At 34.9% G+C, this 22,253-nt stretch overlaps 1 protein-coding gene across 8 annotated transcripts in view; it reads left to right on the top strand.

The window, feature by feature from the left end:
• FOCAD (focadhesin) overlaps positions 1-22,253 on the top strand; it is a 324,194-nt gene that overhangs the window by 115,645 nt on the left and 186,296 nt on the right. For all 8 annotated transcript variants that reach the window (XM_032139268.2, XM_032139267.2, XM_032139266.2 and 5 more), the window contains 4 exons: positions 13,979-14,083; positions 14,504-14,605; positions 15,123-15,253; positions 18,017-18,143. In XM_032139268.2, coding sequence (XP_031995159.1) covers positions 13,979-14,083; positions 14,504-14,605; positions 15,123-15,253; positions 18,017-18,143 — 465 coding nt within the window. The remainder of the gene's footprint in view (positions 1-13,978; positions 14,084-14,503; positions 14,606-15,122; positions 15,254-18,016; positions 18,144-22,253) is intronic.

The raw sequence follows: 22,253 nt of genomic DNA, 5'->3' as shown, positions 1-22,253 counted from the left end.
AATTATTTGTCTGCTACCATATATTCCAGGAGCAGTGCTAGACTGTTTAGCTAGATGACATGTTCCTTGCCCCTCTGGGGCTATCATCATATTTTATTCCCCAAGTGCATCAAAAAAGAGACATTAATTATTATCTGTGTGTGTGTGCATGTGCCTATTTTAAACAACATTTAGATGCAAAAAGGAGATAGAGAATAGTGCTGTTCAATAGAAGTAAAATATGAGCTACATACACAGGTTTAAGTTTTCTGACAGCCACATTAAAAAGTGAAAACAAATAGGTGAAATTAATTTCAACATGTTTTGTTTAACCCAGTATATCTGAAGTATTATTTCACTATGTAATTAGCATAAAAATTATTACTGAAGTATGTTATGTATATATATTTGTGCTAAGCCTCCCAAATCTGGTATGTATTTTACACCCACTGTACATCTTGATTCAGACTAGCTACATTTCAAATGCTCAGTGGCCATATAAAGCTAGTGGCTACTATGTTGAACAGTAAAGGTAGTACAAATTCCCAATGCTCACTTTTTCAATGTAAATGTAAATATGTATTTAGAAGTACTCTTAGGCTGGGTGCGGTGGTTCACGCCTGCAATCCCAGCACTTTGGGAGGCGAAGGTGGGCGGATCACTTGAGGCCAGGAGTTTGAGACCAGTCTGGCCGACACAGTGAAACCCTGTCTCTAATAAAAATAGAAAAAATTAGCTAGGCGTGGTGGCGCACACCTGTAATTCCAGCTACTTGTGAGGCTGAGGCATGAGAATTGCTTGAACCCAGGAGGCCGAGGTTGCAGTGAACTGAGATGGCGCCACTGTACTCTAGGGTGACAGAGTGAGACTCTGTCTAAAAAAAAAAAGAAATAAATACTCCTTATTGGTTTTACTTAGCTAGAAATAGCCTCACAGATTCTGCAGTGGAACAGAAACCTAAAGCAATCAAGAACAAGAGTTTTTCAAACGGGGTTTTCATGGTGATACTAAGAGCGCGATGGAATGTCTGGCAGGTGTCTTCTGGTGGCAGAAGTAGCCAGCCTCAATACCTATAGTTTGTTAACCTTTTCTTCCTTTTTCAGTTATTGGTAAGTTCAGTTCAGCTCACGTTTACTGAGTTCTTGTTATATTTATAGTCCTGGGTAAATACAAGAAAAATAGCGGCAGGTTTGCCACCTGTAAGGCATTCACAGGCTAGTGTGTGTGAGAATGAATAACTATGACCCTAAGTATACTGAAATAAAGGTGTGCATAAAGTTAGAGTGACAAACAGTACTTCGAGTATTCTTTGCCTAGAAAGGGGTAGGCAATTACCTTATTATCCTTAAACATTATATTTTATGGGTGTGAATATTTTCTGTGTGTCAATAGTTGAACTATCAGATTGAAAACAGGAGGAACATACACAAGGTTCAGTGAGCAGGAGGAGGGAATAGATGTGCCTTGAAAAATAAGCTGATCGGGAAGGCAGGGGAGAAGCATGATTAGACTTTGTCTCCTGGCATCAACTGTCATCTTTGGGCAGGAAATCTGTCCTCTGTCTCATTCTTCCACTGAGCCTTTGCTGGGTGCTGTGGCCAGCTTAGCTACTTCCTACTCTGCTACCTAGTAGTTCTATGTCTTTTGGCCATTTAACATCCACTTTAGTCTGATCATTTTTGCTGAAAGTAATTTTTAGTAAAATAACATTTTATTTTACTGAAGTAACATTCTTTAAATCTGTAACATATAATAGTAATATGTAAAATATCCAAGCAATGAAATAGTATGTACAATGTTCATATGTTCCCCCAAAAAATGTATACACAGAAATGTACACAGAAGCATTAAGTTGCACATCTTTCTTTGTAGTTTTTTCACTCATCAAGATGTTATGGCCATTTTACCATATTTATGCAGATCTAACTTATGGTTTTTGGAGGCTGCTGGTGTTCACAGCATATCAACAATTTAGTGTATGTAACTATTTCCATATTGATAGACTTTTAAGTTGTCCAAGGTTTTGTTGTTGTTGCGTACATCTGAGGCCTTCTCTGTCATCTCAGCTTTTTAGAACAGCTTTGTCCAAAAGAACTTTCTGCTATCATGTGAATGATGTATAATTTGTGCGGTTTTATATGGTAACCACTAGCCACATGTAACTATTAAGCCCTTGAAATTTGGCTAGTGTGACTGAGGAACAGAAGTTTTAATCGTATTTAATTTTAGTTAATTCAAATTTAAATTAATCAAATTGATTAATTTAATTCAATTGATTAATCAGATTGAAACAGCCACATGTGGCTAGTGGCTACTGTATTGGGCAACCTAGCTCTAGAATCTCTCTCTTCCTCTGAACAATAAAAATCAATCACTATCTATACTGTTTATTTTGTATACCTCAAAGACTATCTTAAAATGTTTCCTTGTTTTTTTGTCTTACTTTTTGTCTATAGAAACTATTTTTTATTCTTTTAATCTTTAAAGTTGAGTTCAAGTTATTCAGTTAAGAGTGTTTGGGATTATAGTTGTGAGTTTCTTAACTAGGCTGTGAACTACTTGAGATGGGTGACCGTCTTTTGTCAGTTGTGTCATCAAAGCTTAGCACAATCCCAGTGTAGGGTTGGCCCTCACATAGTTTTGATGGCTGGATATGTAACTCGCAGAAGAGTTTTCTGTTTATTATTGATGCTGGAATACTCTAGAAGTTATTCTTTTTAGAAATCCTAGAAACCATTGTTTTCTTAATTGCCACTTTCTTTTAAAGCAAAATGTGGAATGATCCTGGTTTGGGAGTCCCGAAGATGACTAACACGTTTAGTGATTCTCTAAAAGAACTCACAAGACTCAGCATAGAGCTGTAACCATGCTTAATATTTATTACAGTGAAAGGATAGAAAGCAAAATTAACAAAGGAAAAGGTTCATGAGGCAAAGTCAAGAAGACACCAAGTGCAAGCTTCCTAGAGTCCTTTCCCAGTGAAGTCACACAGAGTGTACTGAATTCCTTCAGCATTGAATTATGGCAACATGTATGGGTTCTTTGGGAAATCTGCTATTTTAGTAAACCCCAAAACATTAAATCTATCTAGCTTAGTTACATAGTTGCTTACCTAGATGAGCTATATTTAATAATATCCAATTGTTGGAGAGATTTCAAACTCCTCCTTCCAACTCCGATGTAAAACACATTACCAATGACAGACATAGTAGTAGAAATTGCACCTCATTATACATTATACTTTACTTATAGGACATTGGCTTTTAACTTTTATTTGACTAGTCAGACTGCCAAAGATTTAGAGCTCACATGGCAGAAATGTGTAACTACTTTTGTCCAAGAAGGAAATTCTATGGATACAGGAATTCAGTCACTATAGTTATCATTTATGTAAGTTTCAGAATGTTAGCAATGGATATAACTGTTGATTATATTCCTTTTTTCCCTACTGGTAGTTACATATTGGTAATGTAGCCAACCATTACATCATGATTTAAGTTTTTCTTATACTGTTTTCTAAATAAGTTAGTTTTCTGACTCTGAGAGATAATATTCAGATGGCTAATGAGACTCACCTGGAAATAAAGTTTAGGTCGGGAAGGGTCGTGGTTATTTTCTTCTACATCAAACCCCTCAAGTGATACAATATTTGACTTTACCTTATTCTAGTCTGCAGTATTTCCTGTGTCTTTCCATACTTGAACCTCCTGTATTGCTGATCTTATTTTCTACATACTAGGAAATTTATACCTCAGATTCTGATGATGTTTGTGTTTTTGGCATCCTAGTAACCTTTATTGGACGGGCAAATTTTTCTGATTCTAAGTTAATTTGATCAGAATATATTTTGGAGTACCTTTATTGGCAGATAGTAGTCTTTTAATACTTGTTCATAGACTCAAATAATTGCAACATTATTATAAGATCCATTTGCTTATAGAATTTGAAGAGACAAACAAATTAGACATAATTTATACTCTAAAAGCATTTACAGTGTGCTGGAAACTAGGGACACAAAGGTGTATAAGATGTCATCCCTGTCTTTGGTATGGCTAAGTGGCAAGTACATGGGTTTTAGTGTTAGATTGCTTTGATACAGTCCTAACTTCAGTACAAGCTTCAGTTTTTCATTTGAAATGTGGTGATAATCATGATTTTCTACAAAGTGCTTAACAGAATGTTATAGTTAGTCTTCAACAAATGCTAGCTGTTGTTATTCAAGGAATCACTACAGATGAGATGCTCAAGCGGCATTGGAATAAGGCTAGAGTGATATATCACTATAGAAAGATTGTCTGGTTGGGGCCTTTGCTATTCTAGATACATTTCTTTCCTTGACCTTATTTGACTCTCAAAGGTTAAACTTCAAGACTCTAGAGTACTTCTTTAATTATAATGTTAGTATATAAATATAATTTGAATCTTAAAAGAGTAAGATTATACTGTTTATCTTTTTTTTGTGATGTTGCTTACATGCCTGCAGATTCCTTATAACTGGAGGAAATAATTACCTTTTTAGCACTTCTGTCAATAAACTTCTTTCCAGTGGACTATTTAAATAATAAACATCATAAGTAAAAATGTCAAGTAATTGAGGAAGGTAGAATTAAGTAATATTCAAAAGCTTAATCATTTATCATGTCATTTTTTGTAGAATGAATAAGTTTTAAAAGTCTCTTCCAATATTAAAATTATTAAGGAATTATGTTTCTGTATCTATCATGCAAGCATATTTATTCTTATATTTTATGTTTTATCTTTTCAATTTAACTGAATACACACTATTATCTTACCATTCTTTAAAAAATGGCAAACACACTTGTATATATAGAATTTAGATCAATTTTTCCTCAGGACAAGGGCTTATGCAAAGATGAGTGAGTCAGCATTTGTTGAATCTAAGGCTATGAGTAAAATGTGAACTAAGAATACACTTTTGTCATTCAGGTCTAGTTTTACAAAACATGACTCTGAAAAGTTAAAAGCAGATTCTGCTTTGGAGTTTTGCCTCTCACTTCCATTGGCTGATCATATCTTGAATTATTTCATTCCACTGATAACTTTATTTTCTATTTATACTAATTTATTACTATGTATCTCATATAGTAGTAAAGTATGAGCTATCATATTTTTTAAAAAAGGAATAGTTATAAACATTATATATTGTCTCATCTTCTAACCATGATGAATAGTAACAAAGCCCTTTTTTATTTCTCATAATTTATAAGTAGATAGCACTACTTATGATTTTAATTATAGAACTGTCTGAAAAATTATGCTCTTTTTTTGCAGCCTCTTGAAGTGTTGCCAATGTGTATGTTTTTTTCTGAATCCAGAGTTGAATTTTTATACTCTGTTTTTTATATGCTTGATTTCACTGAGATGCTGGTTTGTATCTCTCCTGCTTGTTTTTTTCTTTATGTTTTGTCCAATTTATGGGGTGAAGACTTGCATGATGGTTCTTTGTTTCTGTTGTATTATAGATGGCTTGGAATCTATCTTTGCTGTTACTCTGCCAAGGTAGAATGGAGGAGTGAACTGAGACATAAACTCCTATTCACATTTTGCCATCATCTAACTTTGTGGTCTTTTTGGGCCTCAGTTTAATCTTTGGTAAAATAAAGTTGTTAAACTAAATGAAGTTGATAAGATATTTTCTGACTCTTAAAAAACAATCCCAGGATTTTTTGTGTATGGTAAACACATAACATGAAATCTACCTTAAAAAATTCTAATTGTACTGTACGGTATTGTTAAGTATATGAATATTTTTGTACGGTGGATCTCTAGAACTTTTTTTATTTTGCATGACTGAAACTCTATACTCATTGAACAGTAGCTCCCCACTTCTCCCTCCCCGACTGTTTGGCAACCACCATTCTACTTTCTGTTCTAAGAGTTTGACTAATTTAGATACTTCATATAAGTGGAATAATGCAGTATTCGTCCTTCTGTGGCTTATTTCACTTAGCATTGTCTCCTCAAGCTTCATCTAAGTTGTAGTATATGATAGAATTTTTCTTTTTAAAGACTAAATAATACTCCATTGTATGCATATACCACACTGTGTGTATCCATTCATCCTGCGATGGACATTTAGGTTGTTTCCATCTCTTGACTTATTCTTATTATGAATAATGCGGAAATGAATGTGGGAATGTGAATATGTCCTCAAAATCCTGATTTCAGTTCTTTTGCATAAACAACCTCAAGATCGATCATAGAGTAGATTAAAAAAAATTTTTTTTGAGGAACCTTCATGCTGTTTCCCATAGTGGCCACACCTTTTTACATTCCCACCAATAGTGCACAGATGTTATAATTTCTTCACATCCTTGTCAACACTTCTGATTTTTTTTATAATGTTAATCCCACCAGGTATGAGGTGACATCTCATTATGGTTCTAATTTGTGATTGGAAAGGGTACTTAGTGTGATTTCAGTCTTAAATTTGTTAAGACTTGTTTTGTGATCTCACATGTGATGCATCCTAAAGAATGTTCTGTGTGCACCTGAGAGAGAACATGCTGTTGCTGTTGGGTAGAACGTTCTACGTGAGTTTGTTAGGACCATTTGGTCTATAGTGTTGTTCAAGTCGTCTGTTTTCTTATTGATCTTCTGTCTGGATGTTCTATCCATTATTTAAGATAGGATATTGAAATCATCTACTATTACTGTATTGCTTTCTATTTTCCCCTTTGGTTCTGTCAATGTTTGCTTTATATATCTGGGTGCTATGATGTTGGTTGCATATATATATGTATATATAATTATCGTATTGTCCTGGTGAATTGGCCCATTTATCATTATATAATGTCCTTCTTTCTCTCTTGTGACGATTTTTGATACGGACAACCTTGCTGTCTTTTGGTTACCATTTGTATTAAATATCCTTTCACTTTTAGCCTATGTGTGTCCTTAAATCTAAAGTGAGTCTTTTGTAGACGTTATTATAGTGGGATCTTGTTTGGGTTTTCAAAATCCGTTTAGCCACTGTATGCCTTTTGATTGAGCAGTTTAATCCATTTACATTGAAAGTACTTAGTGGTAGGAAAGGACTTACTATTGCCATTTTGTTAATTGTTTTTTGTCTGTCTTATAGCATTTTTTTGGTCCCTTGTTTCTTCTCTTGCTGTCTTCTTTTGTGTTTCATTGATTTGGTAGTGACACTTTGATTCCTCACTCATTTTCTTTTCTTTCTTTCTTTCTTTTTTTTTTTTTTTTTTTTGAGATGAAGTCTTGCTCTGTCGCCCAGGCTGGAGTGTGGTGGCACAATCTTGGCTCACTGGAACCTCTGCCTCCCAGGTTCAAGTGATTCTCCTGCCTCAGCCTCCTAAGTAGCCGGGATTACATGTGTATGCCACCAATGCCCGGCTAATTTTTGTATTTTTAGTAGAGACGGGATTTCACCATGTTGACCAGGCTGGTCTTGAACTCCTGCCCTCAAGTGATCCACCCACCTTTGGCCTCCCAAAGTACTGAGATTACAGGCATGAGCTACCGCACCCAGCCACTCATTTTCTTATGTGCATGTTCTATGTGTATTTTTTAATGGTTGCCATGGGACTTACATCAGTATCTAACAATATTTTAAGCTGATAACAGGTTACATATACTTCAGTCACATAAACTATTCTTTTACTTCTCCCTCCTTTTTATGTTACCAATGTCACAAATTACATCTTTTTAATAAAGTTCATCCATTTACATGGTTTTTTAGTTATTTATACTTTTGCCTTCCAAACCCTGTACCAGAATTAAAAGTGATTCATGCACCACTGTTACAATATTATAGGATTCTTTGTTTATGTATTACCAGTAAACTTTATATTTCCATATGCTTTCATGTTTCTGTCTGGAGTCCTTCTGTTTCACCTTGCAGGACTACTTTTAGTATTTTTTGTAAGGCATGTTTAGTGGTGATGAACTCTCAGCTTTTGTTTATCTGGAAATATCATTACTTCTCTTTCTTTTTTTTTTTTTTTTGAGACAGAGTCTCGCTTTGTCGCCCAGGCTGGAGTGCAGTGGCACAACCTCAGCTTGCTACACCCTCTGCCTCCTGGTTCAAGCAATTCTCGTGCCTTAGCCTCCTAAGTAGCTGAGATTACAGACATGCACCACCATACCCGGCTAATTTTTGTATTTTTTTTTTTTTTTTTTAGTATAGATGGGGTTTCACCATGTTGGCCCAATTGGTCTGAAACTCCTGATCTCAGGTGATCCTACTGCCTCGGCCTCCCAAAGTGTTGGGATTACAGGCACGAGCTGCTGCACCTGGCCTCTCCTTCATTTTTGAAGGATAGTTTTACCAGATATAGTATCCAGTATCTTGGCTGGCAGTACCTACCCACCCACCCCTGCCCACTCCTTTTAGCACTTTGAATATATTATTTCACTCCCTTCTTGCTGGCAAGATTTCTGCTAAGAAATCTAGTCATAGTCTTATAGGGGCTCCCATAACAGTCCCATGATTATAAATTAATTTGTTTATCAAGGAACTTAAACTCTGGAGGAGGGAAGAGAAAGCATTGAGTTATATGAAGCCAGATCTAGAGACAGTCAATTATAGGACACTTACCAGCTTCTTTTATATTAAAGGCAAAATCTGAGCATTCATTGTATTTTCAGCCTCTGAAGGGTATAAGATTCAAGATTAGGAGGATCAAGAGCTGATAATTACATCTCAAGTAAATACATATTCACAAGGAAATATTTAATTAATAATAATAAAAAATTAGTCCATCCTTTATGCAAAAAATATTTTCCACAGATGTCTATTTAATTTGTGCTATTATGCCTTGAGACCTGTATTCAGTCTAAGATTATTTACTATAAACATTTCCTTCTTTGTTTATTTCTGAACTGACGAGAGGAAAAGATACACCCTTACATACTTTTTTTAGGGCCAAGTCTCATAAAGGAACTATGTATTCTTAGACATAAATACAGTACTTTATTTCTTTCCTGACAGTATAATTACAACATTTGTTTAAAAGTCACACAACTAAATACACTAGTTTATAAAATGTCACTAAATATACTCATTGCCCTTCTAAAAACTAGGAATCTGTCATTGTGTCTTGGTAGAAATCTTTCTAGAAGGGGATAATGCATTGAGATCAGTGTAAGCCAATTTAAGATAACCTTCTGTTTTTAATTAAAATGGGAACTGAAAAGTCAGTTCAAAAATTTGTCTCCTTTCATTTGCCCAAAGTGAGAGTGATAGAATTCCTGTTCCAATCAAGTCTCTGCACTTGTTAAAAACATCATACATTTTGGCTGTCTGTTGTGAGATCATAGGTGTTACATGCACAGCTCCACATGCTGCTGTGGCATATCCTGGTCAGTGTCATTAATGAATTAATGTTTAATTGTCAATGTCTTGGTGGTAAAGTTAAGAGGATTTTTTTCCTTTTTGAAATTGAATTAAAATAGATGTCTTCTAAGTTTAGAAGGAACAGTCTTTTTTTTTTTTTTTTTAAAGTGTTTTTTTTTTATTATTATACTTTAGGTTTTAGGGTACATGTGCACAATGTGCAGGTTTGTTACATATGTATCCATGTGCCATGTTGATTTCCTGCACCCATTAACTTGTCATTTAGCATTAGGTACATCTCCTAATACTGTCCCTCCCCCCCTCCCCGAACCCCACAACAGTCCCCGGAGTGTGATGTTCCCCTTCCTGTGTCCATGAGTTCTCATTGTTCAATTCCCACCTATGAGTGAGAACATGCGGTGTTTGGTTTTTTGTCCTTGCGATAGTTTACTGAGAATGATGTTTTCCAGTTTCATCCATGTCCCTACAAAGGACATGAACTCATCATTTTTTATAGCTGCATAGTATTCCATGGTGTATATGTGCCACATTTTCTTAATCCAGTCTATTGTTGTTGGACATTTGGGTTGGTTCCAACTCTTTGCTATTGTGAATAGTGCCGCAATAAACATATGTGTGCATGTGCATGTGTCTTTATAGCAGCATGATTTATAGTCCTTTGGGTATATACCCAGTAATGGGATGGCTGGGTCAAATGGTATTTCTAGTTCTAGATCCCTGAGGAATCGCCACACTGGCTTCCACAATGGTTGAACTAGTTTACAGTCCCACCAACAGTGTCAAAGTGTTCCTATTTCTCCACATCCTCTCCAGCACCTGTTGTTTCCTGATTTTTTAATGATGGCCATTCTAACTGGTGTGAGATGGTATCTCACTGTGGTTTTGATTTGCATTTCTCTGATGGCCAGTGATGATGAGCATTTCTTCATGTGTTTTTTGGCTGCATAGATGTCTTCTTTTGAGAAGTGTCTGTTCATGTCCTTCGCCCACTTTTTGATGGGGTTGTTTGTTTTTTTCTTGTAAATTTGTTTGAGTTCATTGTAGATTCTGGATATTAGCCCTTTGTCAGATGAGTAGGTTGCAAAAATTTTCTCCCATTCTGTAGGTTGCCTGTTCACTCTGATGGTAGTTTCTTTTGCTGTGCAGAAGCTCTTTAGTTTAATGAGATCCCATTTGTCAATTTTGGCTTTTGTTGCCATTGCTTTTGGTGTTTTAGACATGAAGTCCTTACCCATGCCTATGTCCTGAATGGTATTGCCTAGGTTTTCTTGTAGGATTTTAATGGTTTTAGGTCTAACATTTAAGTCTTTAATCCATCTTGAATTAATAACAGTCTTTCTAAGAATAGAACAGATAGAGAAAATTAACAAATACAGTGGGCCCTTGATATCAGCTGGTTTTTCATCTGTGGATTCACCAACTGCAGACAGAGCATATTTGGGGAAGAAAATAAAAATAAGAATTTAGCAATAAAGATAATATGAATAAACAATGTAGTACAACAACTATTTACATAGCATTTACATTGTTTTAGGCATTATAAATAGTGTAGAAATGATTTAAAGTGTATGGAAGGATGTGCATAGGTTGTATACAAATACTATGCCATTTTATATAAGATGCTTGAGCATTTCTGGATTTTGCTATCCATGGAATGTGGTGTGCGTATCTGTGTGTCTGACCATCCTGGAACCAATCCCTGTAGATACCGAGGAATGACTGCTGGACAACAAACTTGAAATGTAGCATATGGCAAATAAAATTTTTTGGCATTACAGTTTGTGCTATCAAGTAAGTGCTTTGCTTATAGTAGATATTTACCAAATAATTTTGAATTGAATTTAAAAAAACCATTAAAATATAATTTACATCTCATATAATTCATCCATTTGAAGTGTACAATTCAATGGCTTTTATTATATTTACAGAGTTTTGTAAACATTACTACAACCAATTTGAGAACATTTCATTACCCCCGAAAGAAACCCCATGCCCATAAGATGTCACTGCCTGTTTCACCCTCCCTGACCACCCCCTGCTTCTTACTTCCCCTATCCTAGACAACCACTAATCTACTTTCTGTCTCTACAGATTTGCCTATTCTGGGCATTCTACTCATATAAATGAAGTCATACAACATGAGGCCTTTTGTGGCTGTTTTTTTTTCTCTTACCATAATGTTTTCAAGGTTCATCCATGTTGTAGCATGTATCAGTACTTCCTTTATTTTTATGGCTGAATAATATCCTGTTCTGTGGTTATATTGTATTTTGTTTATTTATTTGTCAGTTGATGGGCATTGGGTTGTTCTGGGCATTCTACTCATATAAATGAGATCATATAACATGAAGCCTTTTGTGGCTTTTTTTTCTCTTAGCATAATGTTTTCAAGGTTCATCCGTGTTGTAGCATGTATCAGTACTTTATTTATTTTTGTGGCTGAATAATATCCCATTTTATGGTTATACTGTATTTTGTTTATTCATCAGTTGATGGGCATTGGGTTATTTCCACTTTTTGGCCATTGTAAATAATCCTGTTCTGAAAATTTATTTACAAGATTTTGTGTGTACATATGTGTTCTTTTTTCTTAAGTAGATAACTACGAATAGAATTGCTAGATCACATGGTAATTCTCTGTTTACCTATTTAAGAAATTGATAGAATGTTTTCCAAAGGGACTGAACTACTTTACATTACCACGAGCAGTGTACAAGTTTTCCAATTTCTTCCCATACTCGGCAACACTTGTTATTGTCCATCTTTTGATGATAGCTTTTGCATCATGTATAAGGTGGTATCTCATGGTTTTGATTTGCATTCCATCACGTCTCATGAAATTGAGCTTATTTTCCTATATCGGCCATTTGTTTATCATCTTTCGAGAAAGGTGTATTCAGATCCTTTGCCTATTTTAAAACGTTTTTTTTGGGTAAATTATTGGGTTTTAAGAGTTCTTTATATAGTCTAGGTACAAATCTCTTATTAGCTATATGGTTTGCAAATATTCTTTCCTGTTGTGTACATTGTCCTTTCACTTTCTTTATGGTGTCTTTTGACGGACAAGCATTTTTACGTTGATGAAATTCATTTTTCCTTTTGTGGCCTGTACTTTTGGTGTCATGTCTAAGAGCTTAGTCTACCCCAATGTTACAAAGACTTAATCCTATATTTTCTTTAAGAATTTTATAGTTTTAGCTCTTACATTTAGTTCTAAAATCCATTTTGAGTTAATTTTTACATGTTGTGTGAGAAAGGGGTCCAACTTGATTCTTTTGCATGTGGATATCCAGTTGTTGAATTCCAGCACTATCCCTCCAAGAGACTCTTCTTTCCTTATTGTTTTTTTCTGGGGATCTTTGTCAAAAACCATTCGATTATAAATATAAGTATTCATTTCTGGACTCTGAATTCTATTTCATTGATTTGTCTTTCTAATCTTAGGCCAGTACCATACTGTTTGATTACCTTAGCTTTGTGGTAAATTTGGAAGTGAGAAGTTTGAGTCCTCAAACTTTGTTTTTCTTTTTCAGGATTATTTTGGGTATTTAGGGTTCCTTGCTTTTACACATGCATTTACGATCAGCCTCTCAATTTTTGCAAAGAAGCCAGCTGGAATTTTGGTAAAGATTGCATTTAATTTCAAGATCAATTTGGGAAATAATGATGTCTTAACAATGTTAGGTCTTCTGATCCATGAATGTATTTCTTTTCACATTTTATTATGTCATGCCCAGAGATTGAAATGAGAACTTAGAGGGTAATTTTTGTCCATTGGCTCTTTTATAGTATACTGACTTCAATTACTTCTTATTGGAGTAACCTACTTGAATGTTTCATTATGTGAAATTTTATTGTTTACATATCTTAAGTGTTGGCTGTTCATTAGAACTTTACATTTCTTTGAGGCAGGATATATCTTCTTATTTCTTTGAGACAGGGTCTTGCTCTGTCATCTAGGCTGGAGTGCAGTGGTGCAATCATGGCTCAGTGCCACATTGAGCTCCCAGTGTTAAGTGATCCTCCCACCTTACCCTCCCAAGTAGCTGGGGCTACAGGTGTGCACTACCATGCCCAGTTAATTTAAAAATTTTTTGTAGAGACAGGGTCTTCCTGTGTTGCCCAGGCTGGTCTTGAATTCTTGGACTGAAGCAATCCTCCTGCCTTGGATTCTCAAAATGCTGGGATTACAGGTGTGAGCCACCATGCTTGGCAAGGCAGGGTGTATCTTAACTACTATTGTATTTCTCAGGAGTGATGTTATAGTTATTCAATAAAAGCACTTTTTGATTGGTGTTTGGCAGCTAATTATAAAAGTGGTAGAATACTTGTGGGTTGGGGGGAGGGGGGAGGGACAGCATTAGGAGATATACCTAATGCTAAATGACGAGTTAATGGATGCAGCAAACCAACACGGCACATGGATACATATGTAACAAAACTGCACATTGTGCACATGTACCCTAAAACCTAAAGTATAAAAAAAAAAACTAGTGATACTATGAAATTATCATTAGCAAGTAATAGCTAACTGATATATTCTAAGTCTTCCGATTCATTCATATTCATATTATTCGTCTGGAAAAAAAGAGATAAATATTCCATTATATATTACTTTTTTGTAACAAGGTATATTTAATATATTTTAAAAATTCATTTTAGGTGCCAAATCTGATTCCAGTTTTGATGTTCAAATTGGGAAGACCACTGGAACCTATATTATATAATGATATATTGTATACTTTACCTAAGCTTGGTGTTCACAAGGTTAGTATGTTAATTAATTTAGTTGGGGAAAAAAGTGCCTCATGAATAATACATTGAATTCTTTTTGGTATTATGAAATTTTAAGCCCTAAATTTTGCCATAATCACTTCTTCTCTTGTTGAGCTAGGAGGTAATATCTAAAGACAAAAGTATTTATTACAATAAATAATTAATTGTTTTAAATTACTTAGTATCCAAGTTTTCACTTTGGCTATTCTCTGAGATTAGGTCCTTATATCCCCAGGATTGTTATGTAGCCCCTCCACCGCTATTTTTCATCCTCTAAGAAAGTGGGTAATATTGCAGCAAGCTTTCTTCTCAGTCTTCATTTTATAATAAGGGTTATAAAAATGCTTTTGGTAACCTCGAGGTTGTCTGCATTCAAGTTTATGCAACTAGAGTTTCTTCAATATTTTCTAGGTGTGTATAGGACAAATTCTACGAGTAATACAACTACTTGGAACCACACCACGACTAAGAGCTGTCACTTTGCGCTTGCTGACATCTTTGTGGGAAAAGCAGGTAATTTCAGATATACACTTGCATGAGTATTAAATATATTCCTTTCACTGAAGGAAAATAATTATGTCATATATGGCAATGCTTTGGTTTAGTGGTATTAATGAGTGGCATCAATGATTGCATTGAAAAAGTTTTGATTTATTGTGATGTATTTGCAATGCAGTTAGTTGTGATTAACTTTCAGAGAAATTGAGAATATAAAATCTTATTTATTTCTGAAATGTATCTTTCCATTTGCTTGAGAAAGTAATGGAAATATAGTTATAAATGATTAGAGCCTTTGTAATTAGGGTGAGATTTAGCTACTTTCTTCTTGTTTTATGAAATCAACAGTATATTGGTGTATAAGAAAATCCCCAGTAATCACTATAGCAATCTTCTCTGCTGATTAGAAGAACTACACTATAATTTGCAATGCAAATGGAGGATTTGGAGGTGAAAATGCTGCATAAAAGGAAGATAATGATTATTCAACTCAAGTTGGGAAACTACCTTTTTTGTAAAATTGCCTTCGTAGGACCGAGTCTATCCTGAACTGCAGCGTTTCATGGCTGTGTCTGATGTACCTTCTCTTTCGGTGGGCAAGGAAGTCCAATGGGAGAAACTGATTGCAAAAGCAGCATCAATCAGAGATATATGTAAGCAGAGGTATGATGTCATTAACTCTTAGGAATGTATATCATGATATATTATTTTGTATTTAATTTTTTAATTGCAAGCAAGAGGCAAGAAAAGATAGGCAGAGGATATATAAGTACTAATAATTTTTTAACTTAAGTTTTCTCATTATAAAATGTAATAATATTGAACAATAGCTTTGAGAAGTGTGTCTTTCCTTTTCAGGACTAGTCTTGTATCTAGGTTTGTAGGAGATTTATATCCTTTTCTGATTAATAATATTGCAGTAAAACATGTGATGTTATGTTTTCTCTTTTTCTGTAAATGAATCCCTGAAAACTACACAGTAGAGTGTTGTCATAAACTATTCTTTCTTATATTCTCCCTTTGTTTAAGTAGGGAGATAAGTAGTTTTAATGGGGAGACCTTATTTTTGACTTATTGCATGGAATTATTTGTAATTATAACAAGGAAGAAAATGATGATGAATTTTTATGTGTACTGTAAGCTTTTAGGAAAACATAAAGAAATTAGGAAGATGACTCTGCTGTTCTAGATTATGGATTAATAAACAGGGTGGAGGTGACAAGACTGAAATAATACAAGTCAAGCTCTACCATATCAAAATTTTTTTTCTCGCATGTGGTAAGATAAAAATGTTTGCAGAGGAAATAGACTTGATGCATTTGAAACTGTAGTCCTGCAGTTTCATTTGTTGATCAGCCACTGCATTGAATTCCTGGTAACATCATTGTCACTTTTGTTAATGACAGCAGTGTGAATGCTACTTTCTGAAGCTGTGCAATGGGTTGGCCCAGATGCTGATAACATGGATGATTCCTGTTTCAAGTAAAATTTGGATCAGAATATACAGAAGCTAAGCCCTAGCAATTTTACCTCTTTTCTAAGCTTCCATCTTTTAACAACACAAAAATGACCTCAGTGTAAAAGTTACCAAAAAAAAAAAAAAGGAGTTACATGTGTGTAACCCAAGAATTGGAAGTTTGAATTTTATTGAGCTATTGGCATGGAAAAAAATTCAAAGATAAAAGTTATTGGCTGACATTCTTATTCTATATAATTAAAGCTGAGGCTCAGGATAGACTGAATATCAGACCAGATCAGTCTACTGATAACTTATTCAGTGTTCCTTTCAGTTACTACCTCCAGATCTGTCAAATTTTTTCATTTTGGAAAATTATTTCCACTTGTGGGACAGTGAAACAATAGATTTCTGACAGGCAATTTCTTTTTTTTTTTTTTTTTAATTTTTTTTTTTTAATTATACTTTAGGGTTTTAGGGTACATGTGCACAATGTGCAGGTTTGTTACATATGTATCCATGTGCCATGTTGATTTCCTGCACCCATTAACTCGTCATTTAGCATTAGGTGTATCTCCTAATGCTGTCCCTCCCCCCACCCCACAACAGTCCCCGGAGTGTGATGTTCCCCTTCCTGTGTCCATGAGTTCTCATTGTTCAATTCCCACCTATGAGTGAGAACATGCGGTGTTTGGTTTTTTGTCCTTGCGATAGTTTACTGAGAATGATGTTTTCCAGTTTCATCCATGTCCCTACAAAGGACACGAACTCATCATTTTTTATGGCTGCATAGTATTCCATGGTGTATATGTGCCACATTTTCTTAATCCAGTGTATCGTTGTTGGACATTTGGGTTGGTTCCAACTCTTTGCTATCGTGAATAGTGCTGCAATAAACATACGTGTGCATGTGTCTTTATAGCAGCATGATTTATAGTCCTTTGGGTATATACCCAGTAATGGGATGGCTGGGTCAAATGGTATTTCTAGTTCGAGATCCCTGAGGAATCGCCACACTGACTTCCACAATGGTTGAACTAGTTTACAGTCCCACCAACAGTGTCAAAGTGTTCCTATTTCTCCACATCCTCTCCAGCACCTGTTGTTTCCTGATTTTTTAATGATGGCCATTCTAACTGGTGTAAGATGGTATCTCACTGTGGTTTTGATTTGCATTTCTCTGATGGCCAGTGATGATGAGCATTTCTTCATGTGTTTTTTGGCTGCATAAATGTCTTCTTTTGAGAAGTGTCTGTTCATGTCTGACAGGCAATTTCATCAATTTACATTTCGTTAATTAAAGAAAAGATATTATTGAAAGGTAACAAGGAATTCAGGGAATAGACTTGCATAACTATGAAATTAATGGTCTTCTGGGGATAGCACAATATATGTGGATTAGAAAGGAGAGGAAGGGGAGGAGGATGAGTGAATGAATTTAGCACAGTGCCTGGCATGAGATAGGAGCTCAGTCGGTTATAGTTGTTATAATTTTTATCCTTATTATCATTATTATGATAGGTGTAACCACCCTAGTAAGTATTTCTACTACCACAAATCATCTTCTGTTTTCAAATTCCTGCTTTTGTAATAAGTATCTGGTACTATCAGGCAAGAATAGCTCTATCTTTACTAATAATCTCATTTAGGTAATTCAGTTCTTTTTACCATTATTACAGCCTTGAGTTTTTCTCAATTCAGACAATAGGATTTGTGATTTAGGGTGAATGAAATTTGTTAAAAAGTGTCTTTTTTGGGTTATTTCTATATAAAAATGAGCATAAAATTATAGCAGAAAATGATCATGATGCACATTTTTGAAGAAAAAACATGGTGTTAATATTTGAGGGTCACCATTTAGTGGCACAAGAGTATAGAAAATGATGGATGCTTTTTGTTTAGGCAAAAGATCTGGGAGTGATAACTGCATTTTAGCATTAATTTTGCTTTTAAACTTTCATTTCTTGTAGGCCATATCAACATGGTGCAGATATGTTGGCAGCTATTTCTCAGGTGTTGAATGAATGCACCAAGCCTGATCAAGCTACTCCAGCAGCCTTGGTATTACAAGGTCTTCATGCACTCTGTCAAGCTGAGGTAGGCATTTTTAAGTTGCTTTGGATAATTTTGAAGAAAATCTTTTATAAGGCAGAATGGGTACAAGAATGTAAGATTAGATTCAAATAACTGAAAGTCTGAGTGTTCATTCCCCGTGATTCTTTTCTTGGAAAAGTGAAGCAAGACCTACTTTACAAATTCTTTCTAGAAGGAAATCTTGAAACATCCAGTCATGTAGGTATTCTCTAGAGATCGAAGAAAACCAGACTTAAGGTTTTTCTTTGTTCTTATTTATTTTTGTTAAGACAAAAGGGAAAATTATGCCTATAGGAGAACTCTAGAATATAGTTGCTTCTTAATTTTGTGATTAGAGAGCCTTAGAAACAGGTGAGGTGAAGAAATTGTCGTGGGCCAGTGGCACGTTTATAGCTAAAAGATTGGGAAAGAACCATTCATTCCTAGTGATTAGATTGAGTAGGATGGGTAAATGTTAGAAATAAACTCGTAAATCATTTTCTGAACTTTAGACTGTTCCCTGAATTATAACACAGCAGAGAGAATCTACTGTTTTAGAGAAATGTTTTAGAGAAATGTGGTAATTGCACCAAAGATCATTTATTGACCTAACCAAAGTTTTTGACTTAGTGAACATGTATACCCAATTGTAGTTTTTTAGTGAATGAGACTAAGTAGAATTCTCCCACCTTAAGGTTATGGTTAGTTATGGTTGATAATGATAGTAATGAATATAATGATATGATAATATAAGTGACAGCCATATTGCTCGTGTCCTTGGGCTAAGCACTTTTTATGTATTTTTCTTAACAACTCTGCAGTATAGGGATTAACACCATTTTACAGATGAGGAAGATAGACCCCAGAGAGAGGTTAGATATTTACTCAGGATCTTGGTATGAGAATATACTTCTATTCTTTTTGGTGAACACTCATTTCAGCAGGCAGTGAACATCATTGCTGTTTAAAAAGTGATGTGTGGTAAGGACAATACTTTCACATCATGTGCCCAATATTTGGAAAAGTTGTTAGAACTTAATGGCAAGGGGCTATTATAGCAGGAGAGTACCACACATGCCCAAGGACATTTGATTTTACTGCTTCTATCAGTTATCTGAGATTGGGAAGTACCTCTTTAATAGGTATATTACTTTCATAATAAGTAATCCTAAAATCTATTTTTAAACCAGTTTTGAGAGAAGAAAGAATTCTAAACTTTCACCTCCAAAAGGTGACCATTTTTACTGTTTTGTAGTATTTCCTTTTCATTATTTTTTCCTAACAGGCATCAACTCATTTCTGAAATTAACATTTTTTCTTATAATAAATAGTAATTTAGCCTTATTGCTTTTATGATTCCATTGTTTTCTCTGCCCATCCCCTCCTGTTACTGTAAGGCTGTATAGTTTATCAATGCTTATTAATTTGTAAGAAATACCCTGAGTTTGGCACTGACTTTCCTCATTCCATTTCTCTAAGACATCATCATTAACTGTGGTTAGTACTGAAGATAAAGCACCTTTGTTTTTAGGCACTAGTGTACATAATATATATCAGTTGTTCTATGTGTCCTTTGACTAATTTAGTTAGCTTCTCTGCATCTTTGTTCCTTCAAATGAGGATAAAATAAGATTATACACAGAAAAGACCTAGTGTAATATCTGCTCACATAGGTATTAATAAATAATAAAGCAATACCGCTAATTAGTTAAGTTCATTTTATTAGAAAAATAATGCTTATTTTCTTACCTCTTGTTTTTCATCTGTTCATTCTTGTCTAGAAAGTAAATTATTTTATTGATGCTTACTAAAGCAAACTATTTTATTGATGCTTACTAAGTGTTATATACCAGTTTTCTTTATAGATATTACCAATGTCCAGAATTGTGGAATTTGTTGAAAGTGACCACATTACTGTTAATTTTGGTGATATATTTTTTTTAATGTTTGGTAATGAATAGCTTTGTGTTTATCTAAATAAGTAGATGTAATCTATTTTCCTTTGAGGCTTGATGATGGTAGTAATATATATCTTTCTGTTTTGTTTAAGGCCTTCCAAGCTTTGTGTGTGTGTGTGTGTGTGTGTGTGTGTGTGTGTGTGTGTGTTCATTGTTCGTGAAGCTGCTGCTATGTCCTGTGATGTGTGTTACAGCCATAAAGTATAGTATTCACCAGCTCTTGCCAGGCCACATTTACTAACTGGGGGCTCATCTTTTGTTTTGTGTCCAGAGTGCTATTCACAGAGGTCAGCTTGCATTCTGTGAAGCCAGTTATTTTGTTTTCTAATCGATATCATGTGTGAAGCGTGATGTAGCCAAGGTTTCAAGAAGGAAAACATTCAGCGTAGTTATAAATCCATTTCCTGGTGGCATTTGGTAATGATTTGTCTATCTGTTACTCTTTAGATCCTTAACTATCAAATATAACTAGGTATATAGAAAGACAGCCTAATTTGGTAAAATAAAACAAATTAATAAAGATAAGAGAATAAATTGAATAATTCTATCTTTAAGAAAATACCTTAGTTGGAAAGGTACCCAGAATTGGATTTTGTAGGGCTTTCCCAACTTTGCCTTTGTAAAGTAAGTAGTGCTTTTTTCCCCCTTAGGTTTGAAAGTGAACTCTTTCATCTTGAAAGTTATAATCATGAAATTCTTTTATCTTTGCTTGCATCAGATTAAGTTTAGAATTATTGCTGCTTAATTATTTATCCTAGACATCAATCAAAGATTAAAAGAGTGGATTCTATCTACCTTCCAAATCTTTCAAGGTAAAGATTGTGTTTTCAATATGGGTTTCTTTAGTGCTACTTTGCTGAAAAAACAACAGAGAGAGAAGGTTGTAGGAATCTTGGCTGACCATAAAGGCAAGAATTTAGTCTGGCTGTCTGGAATTGGCAAAGAGAAATTTGTCCCTTCCTTAATGCTATTGTTGTATTGATTTGGGAATTTACAAGTTTGTTTTTAGGGCTGATTGCTTTTAAAAAATTACAGCTACTATTTCTTGGGCTCTGTAATTGTTAATATTGAGTGTCAACTTGATTGGATTGAAGGATACAGAGTATTGTTCTTGGGTGCATCTCTGAGGGTTTTGCCAAAAGAGATTAACATTTGAGTCAGTGGACTGGGAGAGGCAGGCCCACCCTCAAACTGGGAGTGTATCATTTATTCAGCTGCCAGCGTGTCTAGACTAAAGCCGGCAGAAGAAGTTGGAAGGACTTGACTTGCTGAGTCTTCCAGTCTTCATCTTTCTCCCATGCTGGATGCTTCCTGCCCTTGAACATCAGACTCCAAGTTCTTCAGCTTTTGAACTCTTGGACTTACACCAGTGGTTTTCCAGGGGCCCTCAGGCTTTTGGCCACGGACGAAGGCTACACTGTCGGCTTCCCTACTTTTAAGGTTTTGGGACTCAGACTGGCTTCCTTGCTCCTTAGTTTGCATATGGCCTATTGTGGGACTTCACCTTGTGATCGTGTGAGTCAAGACTCGTTAATAAACTTCCCTTCATACATGCATCTTTCCTATTAGTTCTGTCCCTCTAGAGAACCCTAATTAATACAGGTACCTAGTGTGAATTTGGACATTTTATGATATAGGGGTTGTAGGACTTCATTTTATATTGAAGAAACAGAGGTTCTGGCAATTTAACACATGGCTCACAAAAGTAGTCTCAAGACTCTTCCCAAGTCTCATGCTCTTTGGTTACTCCCAGGCTTGTTTCCTTTGAAAAATGTGGGCATTGAACGTAGTAGTTTTATTTATCATTACACTATGAGTTTGTCATTTTCAAAGGAAAATAATTAATATTCCTGCATTCTCTTTCTCATATCTTTTCCATTGAGCTTTCTCATCACTTTTTATCCCACCCACCATCATTTGCCTTAATTTTCTTACTTCTTTCTTAATACAGAATAATGGCTCTAATAAGAAATGATCTTTTTTAAAAAGCAATTTTATTGAGATATAATTCACAAAGCATACAATTCATTCATTTAATGTGTATAATTTAATGAGTTTAAGTATATTCAGAGTTATGCCACCATCATCACAATCAATTTTAGGACACTTGTAACTCCCCACAAAACTCCATACCCTTTAGCTGTCACCCCCTAATCTACATATTCCACATTTCTCC

This window comes from Hylobates moloch, unplaced genomic scaffold (genome assembly GCF_009828535.3).
Source record: "Hylobates moloch isolate HMO894 unplaced genomic scaffold, HMol_V3 SCAFFOLD_19, whole genome shotgun sequence".
NCBI classification, from domain to species: domain Eukaryota; kingdom Metazoa; phylum Chordata; class Mammalia; order Primates; family Hylobatidae; genus Hylobates; species Hylobates moloch.
This window is presented reverse-complemented; position numbering and strand designations above follow the sequence as displayed.